The sequence below is a fragment of the Coccinella septempunctata genome, chromosome 3 (assembly GCF_907165205.1).
Source record: "Coccinella septempunctata chromosome 3, icCocSept1.1, whole genome shotgun sequence".
NCBI classification, from domain to species: Eukaryota; Metazoa; Arthropoda; class Insecta; order Coleoptera; family Coccinellidae; genus Coccinella; species Coccinella septempunctata.
In genome coordinates this window covers 10,652,124-10,670,102 of record NC_058191.1, presented here as the reverse complement: position 1 = coordinate 10,670,102, position 17,979 = coordinate 10,652,124, and the positions used below count along the sequence as shown (strand labels likewise).

Sequence of the window (17,979 nt, the reverse complement as noted above, 5' to 3'; positions counted from 1 at the left end):
TCTCTCCTGAACAATAGTTTTAGCACAAGTCATAAAAGAAACACCTTGGCACATGCATAAAAAAACATGCAAAAATTCCCATTAGGTGAAAATATCCATTTTGCATCTAAGTTATATAAATAAGTCAGTCCGCGGCACTTACAGGTCATGAATTCATTTGTGGAATAGGTTCCTTATTATTTCACCGGATAGCCTATTGAAAAACGTCCACCTGGCAGCTTGTTACACTGGTGAAACTTGGTATGAGCCTGGAACTATTTGTAGTACATTCGTGTTCTTGAAAACTGCGATGGATTCTACAGAAGTTTATGTTTTTCCGAACAAAAATTAGTTACTTTGACGAACGAAAGATATATTTTAGAGGCGACTTTGTGTTCAGGGCGCTTCCTATCTATGTATTTTGACGAGCTGAGTTCAATGAAAGTATTATCAGTTTATGGAAACCATTGGTTTAATTAAAAATATAGCCACTTAAAAGTTTTTATTTTCAGTTTATTTTTGAATATTTATTGTGCCTTTATTTTATTATGCTTATGTTAGTTATGGTTCTGTTAGGGATAGGGTAGGTTTACAGCAATTATATGTATGAAAAATCAAAAGGTTAGGTGATGGTTCTGTTAGGCCTTCTGTTCATAGATACGCTATCCGACAATGGGATGATATGAACAGAAGGCCTTAGGTTTATAGCAATGTATACGAGCAAATATATATTTTTTCTATGCTCTTGATTCGCAAACGCCATTCAGACTTAATACAGCACACAGCTTTTGAATTAATGGTTTCCTGAAGTTTAACCAATTTTTTTTAACTCAGCTCGCCAATAAAAACAGAAAAACGCCTTCCGTTAAAGTGTAGGCGGACATATCTGCGATAGAGCTGTCTAAAATAGCACTTTGAATGAAACATAGATGAAAAGATGCTACTTTTTTCGATTATGTATTTTCATTGAAGCGCATCTGTCATACATATATGGCGAATAAACAATCCCTTAACTCCGATTATAAAGCCTCGCTCTCAGACCTTAGTACTGTCGCGACTCGAGAACGACAATTTTGGAACCAATCAGAAACGTCCATGCAATTTTCCCAACCAGTGCAGTTAAATTAATTCAGCTATCGCTGTTGTTAGTGTCCCTTTCAAAATTTCATGGCAGATTCAGCAAGGGCTTAGAGATTTATAACGATTATGTATCAACAACAGCCGCCGATAACAGAGTATGGCAAAGACGTTCTCTGTTGGTTACCGACTGTTAAGGTGTATACAAATACGATACATTCGTATAATGGGGTAAACGTAAACAAAGATGCAGTAGACGCACAGTACATATAAACATAGAGATGTTGGACACACTTTCTCTTGTTGTTTACGTTATGTTTCCCTTCCTCTATCTACGGTCGCGCTAGACAGGGAAGCATGTACCACAACAAAATACATTCGTAGCACTTCAACCATTCCATGTATTTATGTTACAAGGTAATCAAGTTATGAACGCTGATTATGGTAGGAACGCAGAGGACATCGCAATCTGTTATTGTTTAGGATCTTTAAAAGTTAGTTATTGCTTTCGACGAATAACCAGTTGTTGAATAGCACGTTAGAGAATAACGCCTCATCCTTAGGCGACAATACGAATCTCTGAGAACGAGGCACGGTATGACAAAACCACAAATAACCGGTAACGCGCATATAATCGCCTATAATTCACTGACAACTGATTGAGTATGTTTCAATCCTACCCTTCCTGTAATAAATATCCTGTCTCCTGTAAAAGCCCTTGAATTGACACTGTCTCACTCGAAAAGCGAGACAGAGCCAGCTATGAATAAATCAATTTGTTGAACTGAGTAGTTCAGTTCATCCAGGGATCTAAATCATAATAATCAATTGACAGAGTCGGATTTGACAGCTGGCACCTTTAGTGCGCTCAAGCTGAAGTTAGGGAAGCACAGAACAGTCTCATATATCATTCCTCAAGAAAATGTGGCTACATCAAAAAGATAAATTATGACAAGTGGGGTATTTCCAAATTAGCAAATTAGAATTTCATGCGGATTCAGAATATAATATGAAAACTGTATATTCTCATTTGAAAAAGCTGGGTGGTATCTTCAACCACTATGAAATCAAAAATAATTTCAGCTTAAGCGATTAATTATGACAAGCGGGGTATTTAGAAGTTTGAATTTGTATATTTAGAATATGAGCAGAGTATCGTGTTTCACCACCGTATTAAGTGAATTCTCCAGGTAAACAATTTACGAGAGTTGTCGACCGATCAAGACGTAAGGGGGGAAAGAGGCAGACATATTTGCAAAGCGGGGAGCTCGCTCAGGTTTTGTTGGTCCGGACCGGCGCTGCCTATCTGTCGTACATCTGTCAAGAACTTCTTCAATAGATGGCTGGACAGGAAATTTTCCTCTGAATGGAGCATGAGAGGTGGTCTCAGACAGTCGAGGCTTCTCATTGAGAGACCATCCTCTGTGCCTGAGGTCAAAAAACTCTTAGCTCTTGAGAAGAAACAACTGAGTCTAGTGACTGGAGCAATGACTGGCCATTTGTAATAAACACTTAAATATAATGGGACTGACTAGCTGTTCCCTGTGCCGCTGGTGCAGGAGCACGGATGAAACGATTGAACACATTCTCTTCTTCTGTATCAATCTTGAAGACTTAAGGATGACACCTAGGAAACACAACACCCACAACTCCTATGGTGAGAGGGACACCTCTCTGTCGACTTGTGGCATTTTTGTCAGCATGTCACAGAGTAAGTCTCTCAAACTACAAGCGGACGAACAATGGGTCACGAGGCCTCAGTTCAGCCCAGTGGGGCACCGCACGTAGAAGAATAAGAAGGGGGTAGAAGTCCCGAATATTACAATGGCTTCCACTTTCGTCGAAAAAATGGCACTACTTTACGAACGATATACCTTTTCGCTTTTTGAAAGGACCACTGAAACGGTCTAGATCCCTCTCAATTGTAGAAAATTTCCATTGCAAATAGTTTATTATTTAGCTCATCATCATCTAGATAATATATAGCTGTCAGTTCGAATGTTACGGCTTTAGGCACACGTAAAATTCAAGAATATAGTGTTAGCAATGTTTTGCAGCTTAGTGTCCCAGGAACAAGGATGTCACTCCAAGTTTAGTGAAAAATCTTCGCTGTTCAACTATACTTTATTTCTTATATGAAATGTCAGCACATAAATTTCAATCAAAACTCAAAATGTCAGCACATAAATATGAATTGAATAATTCTGATAATATTAATCTAATGAATAGGTAGCATAGACTACCATACTCCTTAACTTTACAGATAGGAGATCTTCAGACATTAAATAAATTCTCGACGTTATGATTAACAGACGGAGAAATTAACAACTAGATTACGACACAAACCACAAACATTTCAAGTTTGCTAATCATTACCGACTTAGACAACACATAATTAGTAGCGATTTCTTTTCGAATAGCGATAATTTTCGGGCCAGGTTCTCTTCCATCCTTGCTGATATTCTTCTGCGGACATATCATTTTCTCTCCTTTGAAACAATTCCTCTCCGGCTACATTGTCCTTGTCCAATCGTTTCCACACCTGTCCAGGCTCTTCCAGGAAAGTGTTTCTACCCCTCGATCCTTGGGAACCTGCATCATCAGCTGCAGCTGGCGCACCTTCTTGTTGCCAGTAGCTTTCGCGTTCCTCTCCCCATCTTGAATTATTAGGAGCTTCATAGAAACTGTAGAGGAGCAATGAAGACATTTTGTAACCAACATTTTGGTATGAAAAAATAAAATAAAGAATGTTACGTCATCAGGGAGGGATAGTTGAATGATTTTTGGAAGCAGACAAAGTGTAGCAGATTATCCCAAATATAAATACTGCCGTCCTAAAAACAGATGCCGTACCGCTCGTACCTAACTGCAGAAATTCCTTTTTGAGATTTTTGTTCTATTGAATTCCTGGCAGGGTAATTAATCTTTCTACCAAGCAAAAATGTTGAATTCCTTTAAATATGCAAACTTTAACTCGTCTTTTAATAGTATGCTTGAAAGAAGATGTTCGTACCAGACAAATAGGCCGTATGTTGATGATACTAAGTACAGAAGCCGTATCTACTTTCGCGTCGATTCATATACGGCGTTTTCAGTTGGGACCAGTCAGATGCGACGTTTGCTTTTAAAAAACCACAGCAGAATCTATTCACAAAAAATGCACCAATGAGATTTACTCTCAGTGAATTAATTTTCAGCAGTTGATTATATTTTATGTTGTTATCTCCACGAGTTTGTTAACGAAGTATCCATTTTTGTATCGACAAGCATGAGGCATTTATTGAACTGACGACATAGTAGGAAAATATGGATATATTAGGACCGAAGAAAATTCTTTTCATAGTGTCCGAAGAAACCGTTGATAATTTATTTCACGGAGAGACGTTAATCCATTACTAAACTGAATAAACGGAATTACATGATTTTCATAAGGATGACTTGTATCTCTCATCTTCCTGGGCCTAAAAGGTTCCAAACACAAAAAAAGCTATTTTGAAAAACCTTGCACTTCGGCACGAAAGTTGGCACAAAATTTACCATTCGCGATAAACATCGGACAGAATATTCAAATGAGTAATCAAAACATAAGCATTACCATTATTCATAGACGCCACAAAATTCCTTGCCGAAGTTATAGTTTGCAACTTGCAGTAAATTTTGCCGACTTGGAATCCCGTGCTAGACTTACATTACGAATGGTAACAGAGAACCCCCATCTGCTTAACTTCCGGGCCGAATTGCATTTCGGCGAATTGATTACAAATGCAGTTTTGTGTCCGAAAATCCAAAGATTTATTGAATGAATCTACCAGAAACTGAGAGAGAACTGTAATAGCATTTCTAAAAGAAAGTAATTCAATTTGCTAACAGTTTTTTTTGTTGAATGTGTGTTCAATATTTATTTGACAATTCTTAATTCATTCTTATGTTCATATTATTCGCTCGATACGTATTCGTGGTCGATCAAAAAGTATTATGTAAATAGCACCTTTTAGCACATTTCCTGCACCTACGGCATTTTTTTCATTAAAAAACTTCATTTGTTAAATTTGTCAAGATCACTATGATTTTACACCAATCCTTAATAAGTTACATTTGTTTTTGTAGTTATCTTCTAGGGTCATGGAAAAAACTTCCAAGACTATGGGGAAATTTTGAGCTCAATTTTCTCGTTTTGACTGCTTCGGTAAATACGGCATCTGATATTAGAAGGGCAGAATTGGCATAAAGCATGAGATAAAATATCTGATTCACTTCTTATTAACACAAATATAAAATGTGCATATATCAATTGTATCGTGTTCAGTGACATAGAAATCCATGGTAATCAAATCATGTCTTATTGATTAATCGTAACAATTCCTCATCACTACTTGGCAGATCACAGGTCCACACACCTATTATATTATGAAGATTCTGCCATTCTGCAATCTCTCAAATTATTTATCTACGCTGATTATTTCCCGGATCAGACAAATATAAATAATTATGGAATCGAACTTAATACTGATTGCTTGTAATATTGATACAATAAAAAAAAATTAATATCAGGTGTCCCAGGTTGCCTGCCACAATTTGTTTTTTTTTTCAAATTATATGATGCCCTATAGAGTATATAGGGTATAGGGAGTAAACCATTTACTAGTATATACAGGGTGGTCCAGATCGTAACCAAGAAATTTTAACCACGTATTCTACATCAAAAATAAGCCCTAGTTTGTAATATAAACATATGTCGGGAAATGTTTCCTCTCCTACATACGGGGTGTTAAAATTATTAAAAAAAAAGTTTTTTAATAATAACTTTCACACTGCTTGAAGTATTTTTATGAAATTTGAGATAAGGTTTCACTATGAATGTGTTTTATTTTTTTAAACGGAAACGGTGCCTCGTACAGCAAAAAGTCAAGAGACCGAATTTGCTCCAAATTAAATAAGGATTTAAATAGTAATTTTTGTTGTCGGAAAAACCAGTGGCGTATCATTTTTTTATCTGAAAATATTCAGTCTCGCTGCAGTACGGACGCCACAGGTAGAATATAAAAGAAATGATATTATGCAAAAAGCGCTCCTTGACGCTCAAAACCTATGTTTCAAAATTTATGAAAATATTTCAAGCGGTGTGAAAGTTATTAATAAAAAAAAAATTTTTTTCTATAATTTCAAAACCCCGTACTTCGGAGAGGAAACATTTCTCGACATATGTTTATATGACAAACTAGGGCTTATTTTTTATGTAAAATACGTGGTTAAAATTTCTTGGTTACGATCTGGACCAGCCTGTACATTCCAACAGTACAGTAGAATCCGTTGATTATGACGCCGACTTTATTGACCAACTGCTTAGTATGACGAAATTGCACTGTTAAGTTTGGTTTTCATATGAAACTCCTCACGACAGTGTTCGGATGTAATAACTTAGCTTATAATGACATGTTCATTATGACACAATTCGAAGAAATTTTTTGAGGTTATAGAGACCGTTCAATCGTCTTCGCGAGCCATCTCACCCCTTTCCATACGATCAGGCGTTTGATACGTGCTTTACGGGTGTCGACATGTCTTTTTTATTTTTCCATCTTCCATCTCGATACCGTTAAGGGATGAATAGCATTGATACCTGGTGTTTTGTGACAAAAATAACATCGCAGACGCAACGTTGTAAAACATTCACCAATGTAGAGTAAGGTGGTACACCTTACTGTCATTCGACGATCTCAATAATTTAAAAAAAAAAACCGGGCCAAATTAAGGTATCATTCAATTCAAATGTTACAAAATCAAAGAGAGTTCGTAAATCATAACATGATAACATTGATCAAAAAGTCAGTGCAGTGGTAGAAATACCTGTCAGCGGTCATCTCTCAGACTCAATCCATTAAAAAGTACAGAGTTCATCAATTTTGCTGAAATTCAGCTTTATATGACATCCGGAGAGTATGACGTATTTTTCACTTCCCTTCAATGCCATAATAAGCTGATACTACTGTAGATTCTTGAAGTTAAAAGAAACACTTTTTTGTATTTGACATTTTTTTCTGATTCGATCCAAATAAAAAAAATATAGCCATTTCAATTTTTGTTAAAGAGCTTCGCCACCTCAGGAAAAAAAATTTCTTTCAGAATAACGTTGTATATCTTTTAAACCGTTGCATTCAGCCAAAGTACCGATTTTTGTGTTTCCCAAACTGGTAAAATATCAATAAGTTAGTGTTAAGTTGACGTTTAAGAATTCTATTCCATAAAATTGAATTTGAAAATATATAAGCTATTGAAAATCCATAAAAAATGTAATTTTGAGTTATATCTTACAAAGAATTTTATGGAATAGAATGAAGCGAATTGGAAAAAATAATAAAGGAAAGAAGTGTTTCTTTTGATCTTAAGAATCTACTGTTAAAATATTTGCACGAGTCAAGGACTCACCTTGTATATGTACAAATCAAATACTCATCCTGTATATTTTCGTGAATCGCATCAAACCTCGATAGTCAACTTTCTTTTTTTTCTCAATGGGATGGTATATGTTTAGTTACATATCATTTCAAGGCCGCACTATTGGCGGCTAGTAATCATTTGAACCGAGGAGGCTAAAATTTTGATGAGCAATGGATTCAAGTATTAGCAGGGATCTCAAGAACTATAGCAGCTAGAAGAAAAGGGATGACATATTCTCTAGCTCTTTTTTCCTGACTAATCCAAATCTTACACCAGAATCGGCCCATCATTTCTAGATTTTGAGTTATAAACAAAAATTGAGATTCTGACGATTTCGAAAAGTTCTCATAACTTTTTCTTCTCTCAAGTAACATATCTGAAACTTAAACCTTCTTAGACACTTTTACACGTAGAATATACTAACTGACAAAAGGTTTTTTTCCAATGCAAAAATAACAGATTCAATAAAAGTTTGCATTCAAAAAAACCAAAGTTCGCCTAATGATTCAAAATAAAAAAATATTTCGAGCTCGTCAGTGGATTCTACGTAAAAAAGTGCCTGTAGAAGGTTCAAGTTTCAGATTCGTGACTTCAAAGACTTGTGTGAACTTTTTGAAATCGTCAAAATCTCATTCTTTGCTTATAACTCAACATTCTTTGTTTCTCTGAAAAAAAACTCGGAAATGTGCCATCCGTTTTCTTCTAGCTGCTATAGTTCTCGAGATCCCCTCAGTAAACAACGACTTCTGCCCACCCTGTACAATTAGTTTCGCAATGTTCAATTTCCTCTATTCCATCCATTATATTATCGATCCAGTACTAACCCCTGACAGCAAAATAACAAAGATTCCAGAATTCGAGTTTACTACGAAGCTGTTAAATTGAAATGAAACCGTAAATAGCCACAGGAACTCAGCCTTCTTTGCCCTATTGAAAGCTGGGATATTCCCAGTGAGTCGGCAAGTTTATGAGAATTGATGAGAACTGTGAACGTACGTCGATTGCGTGCATTACGCTGTCGGCGGAGTCAAATTGCCAATTAGCCTCCTCTAATATGCAACAGATATTGCAGTATAGCGCCACGGCCGGTAAATGTATGCTAAATTTTCACTAGTTCGAATCTGAGGATTTTCAATGGACTATCTAGTCCAGGCATTTTAAAATATTGAGTTCACATTTATTTATGAAAATAATGATAGGTTAGAAATGTATGTACATTATGAATTTTGCTGATCAGCTGTATGAGGCTTTAAGCGAGCCAAATATCTTGCAGCTTGTCTGAACTATTCATTTCGACTCTTGTATCGGGGAGATAAAAATATAGGTCTGAGTTAGCCGCGTTATGGTAGCGAAAACTCTGTAGAACAAATTCTGAAACTGAGCTCAATATTTAGTAGTAAATTTGTTCCGCAAAAATCTTTTCAAGATGAGTTCACACTCATCACCAACATTCTCGAAAAAATTTCAATGCCAATATTTGTTTTGTTGAAATTATCTCAAATAGTTTTTTATTTATTCGCATTCATAACTTTTAGTTTAGTGGCTGAGTTCACACTTAGCATCAACAATTTCTGGTTTCGAAAAAATTTAAATGCCAATATTGAGTATCGAATGATCTGTTTAAAATCACGAAGCTTATGTGACTGTATAACTATATAACTTTTTACTGTTGATACTGCATAGGTCTATTGCTACGAAGCAATGCTGACAGTTTCGGCAAGCATTGCTTTGCGGTGAAAGACGCAGTTGCTGGCCCAGCATAACGATAAAAAGTTATCGGTTGTTACATTAGCTGCTTTGGAATCTTCGTCCAAGGTGGCTGCAAAATGATTTCTGAAAGTTTCCACAATAGACGATAACCATCTTCAATTTTATATTTCACAAATTATTTAAGAAATGAAAAGAATGTACTAAGTAAGTGAAAAAAATCGTATTCCCCAATTTTGTGTGCCAGATTACGAGAATGATAACAAGAAGTCATTGTCCTTATCTGGGACCCAGAAATTGATGAGTAAGATTTATTTCACTGACCTGGTAAGAATCTTTTAGTTCTTAATAATTACCGAATAATTATAACCTAATTTGCACATTTTAATGAATAAACCTAATCTGAGTATTTGTTGTAGAGGCATGCTCACATACAGGGGCTCGAAAACTATGCATACCGTTAGTAGAAAATGTGAACCCGTTTTTTATTTTCGCGGGTCGATTCGCCTTAAAAAACCATAAAAAATGAATTTCATGAAGCCGAGGTCAAAACTCTTTGCTCGACGAGTCAAATCGATCCTACAAGCCGCTGTCCTTGATTGGTGCTAATTTTTGTTAGTATTGTGAAACATTTACGTTTGCTAAACGTAAAAAATTTAAATTTGCACGGCCTTTTTTGGTATTTTCCGATCTGGCTCCAGGGTTCACATTGTTATTTTGGCTGATTTCGCACCCTTGCATCTCCCACTCGATGCTTACCAAATAAGTATATACCAACAATATTATCTACCTGAGTAAAGGAGTCAGAATTAGAGGCAGAAGTCTGGACACGTTACACCATATTTAACATGCTACAACTCTCGGATTATCGCCTTCCGAACGATAACTCGGTGACAGTCCCAAAGGTTGGTCACGATACATTCCGACAATGGCTGATTATAGGACTTTGCAATAATCGGTCAGTGTACACCAGGAATGCACAACTTCAAATTTTGACATTTCCAGCAAATTGTATCGAAAATTGCCCAACTAACATAAGCTTTCCTTCTCATCCTCTACCACCATCCAAAAAATACTCAAGGTCACTGAATCGCAACTGGTCAAAATGACACGGTGAATTCTCTTGTTGCTACTGGTACTAACGATATCGAGTTAACGTTGCTATAAAAAATCTAATGCGATGTTTAACTGAGTTATAATCTCTATAAACCGCATTTTCCGGTAGGGGAGCGGCTATGCCAATGTAAGCGACCCCTACAAGGGTTGAAAGGTAGAAAATAATAAGAATACCTCCTTATTCTTCGTCTACCTTAACATTACAGTATTCGCATACGAGGCAACTTTGACTCTATTGACACAAATCTTAAATCTAATCTGTGAAAACGAGTTATCGCAACTCGTCGAATAAGAAAATTAACGCAGACAAACAGTCCCAAACAATCTCAAATCTCGCTAAGCCGAAAGCTGATACCGTCGTTTGCGGTAAAAGCCTTAGAACGTAGAACACAGATGTCGCACACTGGCACTTTGCATATTGCTGCGCTATTACAATGAGCTTGAGTTGGTGTAAGAAAAATTACCGTTCTAGTATTTACGGGCAAAACCACGTTTCACTAAAATCATTCATTTTGAAGTAATCAAAAGACCCTCAAATTTACGATAAATCGAAAAATTTTAGGCTTAAGAAACGATCTACAAATTCGGCCATCTTGAAAGGCAACAAAACACAGGTTGTTCTTTGAGAAAGAACATGTTTGCTCATTCGCACTCTCTTCGACATTCAGAATATTCAAAAAACAATTGAAAAATGCACTCCCAATGAAACTTGGGGATACTGTGTCGACAAAAAGTTCGAAAACTTCACCGCTCAAATGTAAAGCCCGATTGCAACAGCCGAGAATTCTGTGGAGAATTTACTCGAAAATTCATGCGCCGCGAATTCTTTACCGTTGCATACGCACTTTCGGTAGAATTCACTGTTCAGTTGCATACAAAATAATCTCTGCCAGAATTTTGAATTTTGTAGAGAATTCACGGCTGTTGCAAGCGGGCTTAATACACCGTCGCATGGTGAAACATCTCACTTCAAAAACACTTTTGACCCAAGCGGAGTGAATTCCGAAATATTTATATGATGGATCTATTTCATATCGCGAAGAGATGGCGCAACTTACGAGATTTACCCTACAATAGAGCATGTGGCAACACCACGAAGTCAGTGGTACCAACATTGTTCACAATGATGAAGAGCAATAACGCCTAAACGGCAATGAATAAAATAATAAGGATAAATTCAGATGCATACCACCCGACGATATGAATATCGACAAGTGTTACGATCTTCTTCGGTGGAGCGTACTCCATTTGGGGCCTTGACGATGGCAATTTGGCTAGCTTAATTCAGATCGTAACACTTGTCGATATTCATATCGTCGAGTGGTATGCATCTGAATTTATCCTTATTATTGTTCACAATGTCATGGAAATAACGCATGCAATTAGAAGGTGGCAACTTGAAAGATGGATTCTTACAGTGAGTGTATCAAACACAGTGGCGACAATAGGGCTGGAGCTAGGTCCTCTTCGTCATTTTCAGACAAATTTGAACGTTGAAAACATACAGCATTTGTATGACAATCGAAATAAAAAGGCTAAAGTTGTAAAGCAAATTGCAGTACTTATTTTTTTGATTTCACTTGTTTTGTAATTGTAGGAACCACATCTAAAAACATTCTTCACTTATAGTTTGCAGTGTTAAAACGTGAAAAACTATTCTACAATTGATGATTTATTCATGTTAAACAATGCACAGAAACAACAAAAAAGGGCATCTTATAAAATTATGTAATTACAGTAGACTGCCAGACAATGATTCGCTGCAATATTCCAATGGGAAGCTCTGCATTTCTTTGAATTCATTATCAATCAGAATCAAACTGTGTGACCAATCCAAACCGAAAAAAACTTCACGGTCATCTTCTTGGCAGCGGCTCTAGGAAGCATTTTTCAAATGCCCAGAGACACCTAGGCACTATGGATTTTTAATAACATACTCAAATCACAAACCCCTCTTGATATTTAATGGAACACAACTCTAGGCTTTTTGAAACGCAGTTTGATCCTAAAAAAAATTAGTATATATTTCCTTTTCTTCGAACATTTCAATGCGTCATCACATCGAAGGTTGAAAGCTCAAGATTTCTAGGTAACAGTCAAACTAAAAAGACTGAGAAATATTAATAATTACCAGCTCAACACCTTGACAAAATAATCGCAACGAAAACACGGCAAAAATAATATAACAAAAAATGTATTTATTTGAATTATTCTTACCTTTTATTCCAAGTGAATCTCACAAAAATCACATAAAAATGAAATGGACACAAAGAAATTTTGCCTGAAAATGGCGGATTTATACCATGTGATCCGAACCAACAACAAAAAATGATACCGACATTGTCGCCGCTGTGGTTGATAGTCACTATATGGATGTATAAATATCGACTTGGCTCATCATCGTTCCATCGTTGAGATCAAATGAAATGAAATCATTGACCAAATCACGAAAAAATCCCATATGTAATATTTAGGAGTTCAAGATTCTGATTGACAGGGCATTTTTCGGAATGGAATCAGATAGCTTCCATGAGATTCCAGAAAACTGCAATCAAATATTTGATTTGCATGCACATGAATTTGCACACTTCTAGAAAGTTCAAGAAATCACCCTGTACAATGAATTTAATGATTTCTTCGATAGCTTCTTAAACTGTAATATTCACTTATTCAATTCGCCGAATAATATTTCAGGTTGCCGAGAATTGATTTTTTTGTCACTTCGTTATGAATAGGACGTTAAATATCGACACGATTGAAAAAATTATTGTCACCATCAAGAAAAAAAAAACAGTCATCGTTATTGAATAAATAAATTTTACGCAAATATCGAAGAAATCATGAAATTCATTGTACAGGGTGATTTCGCGAACTTTGGAGAGCTGTCCAAATTTATGTGATACGGTCCTGCAAATTTGATTGCAGTTTTCTGGAACCTCATGAGAGCCATCTTCATTCCAAATTTCGGATAAACCGGTGATTCCGTTCAGGAGATAGAGTGGTTTTAATATCCATTCAAATTTAAAAAATACCTTCAAATCAGAATCTAGATGTTCCCTATGTGTCCCTATATGCCAATTTCATGAACTAGAAATTCGCTATACTGCAATAAGCTACATTTTTTCATGAATCTCGTCGGTTGCGTCATCTCTGGACGACAGAAAATAGATCAAATCAATAAACATATACGAATTTCAATAATGTCTTCCAAATATACACGGTGTTTTCAAACGAATTTTTTTATTAACAAAAGATAGAACTCTTGACAAAAAATCAGCTCTCATCCCTCAAAATCGATTGCAATACTTTAAGTACGTATCCCAAGACTTCAGCCAGCGCATTTGATCAGTGATATCAGACGAATCATTAGTTCACAGTACACTGACAGTGGGTTTCACAAATCTTTGACTACTCGTACTACATCATTTTGAATTTGTATAGGTAATTTTTCGTAAAAACTTCTAAGTTGACTAGTTCTATCGTCTGTTGAAAAAAGACACTAGTGATAATGCAAGCAGTAAGAGGAAAAAGGATGGTTTTGACAATCAGGCAAATTAATAGACTATACACATCCATATCCTGTTATTGCGTGATTTTTTTTCATGTTTTTCCCATGGATATGCTATAGCAAACTGAGTATACTACTTTTAGAAGCTCAAAATAATATAGGTTAGTTTATATTGCGATATTTCAAGTTACCTAATTGCTTCAAATCGTGTCTATAAATTTAATAATAATCACAGTTTTCACTGTAATACCCATAAGTATCAAGAGAAATTTTGGGTATAACTCATATTCAAATGACAGATGGCACCCAATAATAGAAACAAATTTTGAATTAATAATTAACTGATAAGACTATGATAGCGTTGCGTTCACAAACTTACTCTGAGCAAGCTTTGTGAAGCGCTCACAAACGTACTTTTAGTTCCTCAGAGTATGCTCTCTGAGCATGGCCATACTCATACTCTACTCTCAGAGTAAGTTTATGAACGCAACCTTGAACTTCAGTGTCAAGTAACCGAGTGACCCATTTGTGAGTTTTTTCAATAGAAGATTTTCATGAGAAATCAAATGGTACCAGTATTTATCTTGGAAAACATTTCATGTAGGATGTATATATTCATGTATATATTTCATTTTCTTTGCTATTGCCATTACGTGGGTTCTGAAATATTTACCGTTAAGTAGAGAATGTGTTTCAACGTGTTTTAGTCATTGACGAATTGAAAATATTTGAGCATCCAATTGGGAACAACCTATACAGGGTGGGCTAAATTGGTGATACCTGAACTACAACGAGAAACTAATAATGCCATCAACTGCATGCTTTCATTTTCTTTTGTTTTTGAGTTATAGGCCAAAATTCAAATTTGGGCGATTTCAACTTTGGCCAATATGTCCTTTTCTGTTTGTGCTAGGATGTTGAAATGAAAACATTATACAGACACTTTTTTGATACCAATGCAGCGGCGGCCAGATCTGGCTGGTTGGCGACTATCCATGCCCGGAGTGTGGAAGGATCTGCAGGTCACGGTTGGGTCTCTTCAGTCAAAGGAGGGCACACAGTCGAAAGTAGCCCTAAGAAATTTTAAGTTTGATCGCACCGATAGTTTTGTTTTTGAGTCTTTGTGTAGATTTATTCTCGGTAACAGGATATAGCAATGAATGATTTTTACTTAAAGGTGTATTTGTTGCGCTATAACATAAAGTTGTGTTTTTTCTTATGAAAACAGTAGTATAAAATGACTTAGAAAGAATCTCCATTTTTTACCGTTTGAGAAATATATCATACATCGCCCTCATAAGGAAAAACACTTCTTTATGTTATAGCTCAGCAAATATACCTGTTGGGAAAAATTATAGTACGTTACTGGAGTGCTATAAAAAAAGTGTCTGTATAATGTTTTCATTTCAACATCCTAGCTTCAACATAAACGGAAATAATGATCAAAGATGAAATTTTAATTTTGACCCATAACTCGAATACAAAAGAAGATAGAGGAATGCAGTTGATGGCATTAGTTTCTCGAAAATAACGACCGTAATGTGCTATGCATTATCCTCTATCTCGTTGGGTTGAAAAAGTTGTAGTTCAGGTATCACCAATTTTGCCCACCCTGTACAGTAAATATGGCAGAAGAATGTGAAAGAGATAAACCAAAGAGGGGCCAGTAGTTTTCTTTTCCTAGAATTTTGATTGGTCCACAGTCATGTCTCTGTCCACAGAAAAGAGATAGCTAATGGCCGCTTTATTGCTTCCCCTCTTTCTACAGAGTAGACACTTTTATGGGGATATTGGTCAGACCATTCTTTATAGGTCCTTTCGTTTGAATAAAAAGTGTAGCACTTTTCTACACTCGATTTTAGTATTCATTTGCTGATTGAATTTACACCAGTGTAGAGGAGATATAGTTTATCTACATCTCCTTTTGACTATGTGTAGATAAACTACACTTCCTCTACACTGGTGTAAATCAAATCGAGTGTAGAAAAGTGCTACACCTTTTATGAAAACGAAAGGACCTATTGTATATGGTATAAATTGGAAATAGCATGAAAATTCCATGAAATATCAAATGTCAAAAACATTAAAAATTTGTATTCACATTTTCAGAAAAATTAAGATTTTAGAAAATTCATAACCCCTAAAGGAAACGTTTCCCAAGATTAAGAGCACTACCAATTTCTCATTAAAAACTGTTCTTATAGAAACAAATCATTCACTTGCATTAAATGTAAAGTGCAGTTCAGACTCTTTAAAGTTGTAGTATTTTCTCACAAGAAAAATTTCAGATAATAGTTCTACATATATGATGAATGAAAAAAAAAATCATACTGACTATAATGGAAGACATTGGCCCAAAGGAAAAGAGAGGGGACAATATCTTATGAACTTACTTGACAGGTGCTCTTTCCTCTTGATTGAATAAATTTCCTTCTTTTTGCCTCAAAATCATATCCTCTTCATGTCTTGCAAATTTCGCCATTATTTGTTCTTCAGTCTTTCTTATTTCCAGAACATTCCTAGATAATAGCTCATCAGCTATTTTCTCTTTTTTTTCCAGGTTCAGTTTGTGTTGCTGTCTGTACAATTCCCTTTCTTCAAGTTGTTTCTTTAGCATCTCAGTTTCATATTCAAACTTAACGAAGTCCATCCTTGCCATCATCTTCTCTTCCTCAATCAGCAGCTCTTTTTTTAGAGCTTCTTCTTTTTTATGAAATAGGAGTCTCAGTTGTTTCCAATCTGTGGCAAATTGATACTCAAAAGAGTTTGGTTTTGCCAGCCAAGGCCCCACCTCACGGTCTTTCAAGAACTCATTGTTTCTCCATGGGATACATTTTTCATTATAGCCATCAGTATCAAGGTTTGGCTCATAAAATTCAGCTATACATGGTCTAAGAGAGCCTGTTAAAAAGAAACAGCCTTCAGTACATTCCTTAACAGCGCACGCTGCACTTTTCTTTCTGGTAAAATCAATTTCACCAACTCCAGTTGAATGACCTCTTTCATCTTTATGAACGATTGCCCTCTCAATTTCTCCAAACACACTGAATGCATGATGCAGTAACTCATTAGTTACTGTGGGTGCTAGATTAGACACTTTAATTGTTGCACCCCTTGAAGAAAACCTTATTTTTATCTGACGGTCATTATTGAGATATTTTCCATCAAGTTCTTGTTTGGCTTTTTCAGCATTCCTATGATAATCAAATACCACAAATCCAAAACGCTTTTCAGCATTTAAGAAAACATCACATATCTCCCCATATGGAGTAAACATATTCTTGAAGTCTTCCTCTGTTATATCTGTAGGAAGGTTACCAACATATAATTTGTTTCTGCCATTGAACTTTTTCTCAGTCATGTCCAGAGGAGGCAATTCATGAGTTGGTCCTGATATTTCATATAACTTCTCTCGATAGTAATCTGATGAGCTCCATCCACCAGCTTCTTGACGGTTTCCAAAATCTCTACCTCGGCCCCCAGAATGTCCTGGATCTCGGTCAAAATCACGATTACCTCTCTTATTTCCTTGTTCGAAGCTTTCATTAGCACCCCCAAAACTTCGCCTATTGCCGGCAGAATTTCTGTTCTCATTTCTTCCACTCGATCTTTGTCCTTTTCTGAAAGAATTATCAACACCTTTGTCTGGACTTTCAGAAAAAGATTGTTCTTTAACGATAGGAGTTCCATCATCAGGAGCTGTAGTACTTTCTACACATTCTTCTTTTGCCTCCATTCCTACTGCTGTTTACCAACAACTGATGAGATGAAGCCTAATCAGAAATGATTATGTATTATGATAACAATTAAATCGACTCAAAAAACCTATAAATTTACCTGGATTCTATTTTTAGCAATGGGCACTAATAAACGAGACTTTTAATTCAATATTTCACGATTTACAAAGATGACGCTTGCGGACAGGCACAGAGATACACAGAATTGCTTTCTGTCTTCGACATTCGACCTAAAAAAATTAACAGAATAATGGAATAACTTTATAATCTATGTGAGTAATGATTTTGTCGATCAAGACCCAGTTAATATATCAGCACAAATATCCCATACTCCATATATAATCCAAAATAATATAAAAGATGAATTTGCTTTTCGCCAAGTTTTTGTCTATGGTTGAGCTAAATGATCCCTTGTTT

At 35.9% G+C, this 17,979-nt stretch overlaps 1 protein-coding gene across 1 annotated transcript; it reads right to left on the bottom strand.

The window, feature by feature from the left end:
- Positions 1-3,164: 3,164 nt before the first annotated feature.
- On the bottom strand, positions 3,165-17,822 carry LOC123309059 (hrp65 protein-like). Its single transcript, XM_044891904.1, has 3 exons — positions 17,663-17,822; positions 16,219-17,598; positions 3,165-3,740 (listed from the first exon to the last, which is right to left on the bottom strand). The coding sequence occupies exons 2-3, from the start codon at positions 17,559-17,561 to the stop codon at positions 3,452-3,454; spliced, it is 1,632 nt and encodes a 543-aa protein (XP_044747839.1). The 5' UTR covers positions 17,562-17,598; positions 17,663-17,822; the 3' UTR covers positions 3,165-3,451.
- Positions 17,823-17,979: the final 157 nt, after the last annotated feature.

Excerpts from the sequence above, each read along its gene's own strand:
- LOC123309059 (XM_044891904.1), bottom strand. The coding sequence starts at position 17,561 with ATGGAGGCAAAAGAAGAATGTGTAGAAAGTACTACAGCTCCTGATGAT. Across the intron at positions 3,741-16,218 it reads GAGGAAAGAGCACCTGTCAA|TTTCTATGAAGCTCCTAATA; the intron begins GTAAGTTCATAA and ends GCTCCTCTACAG.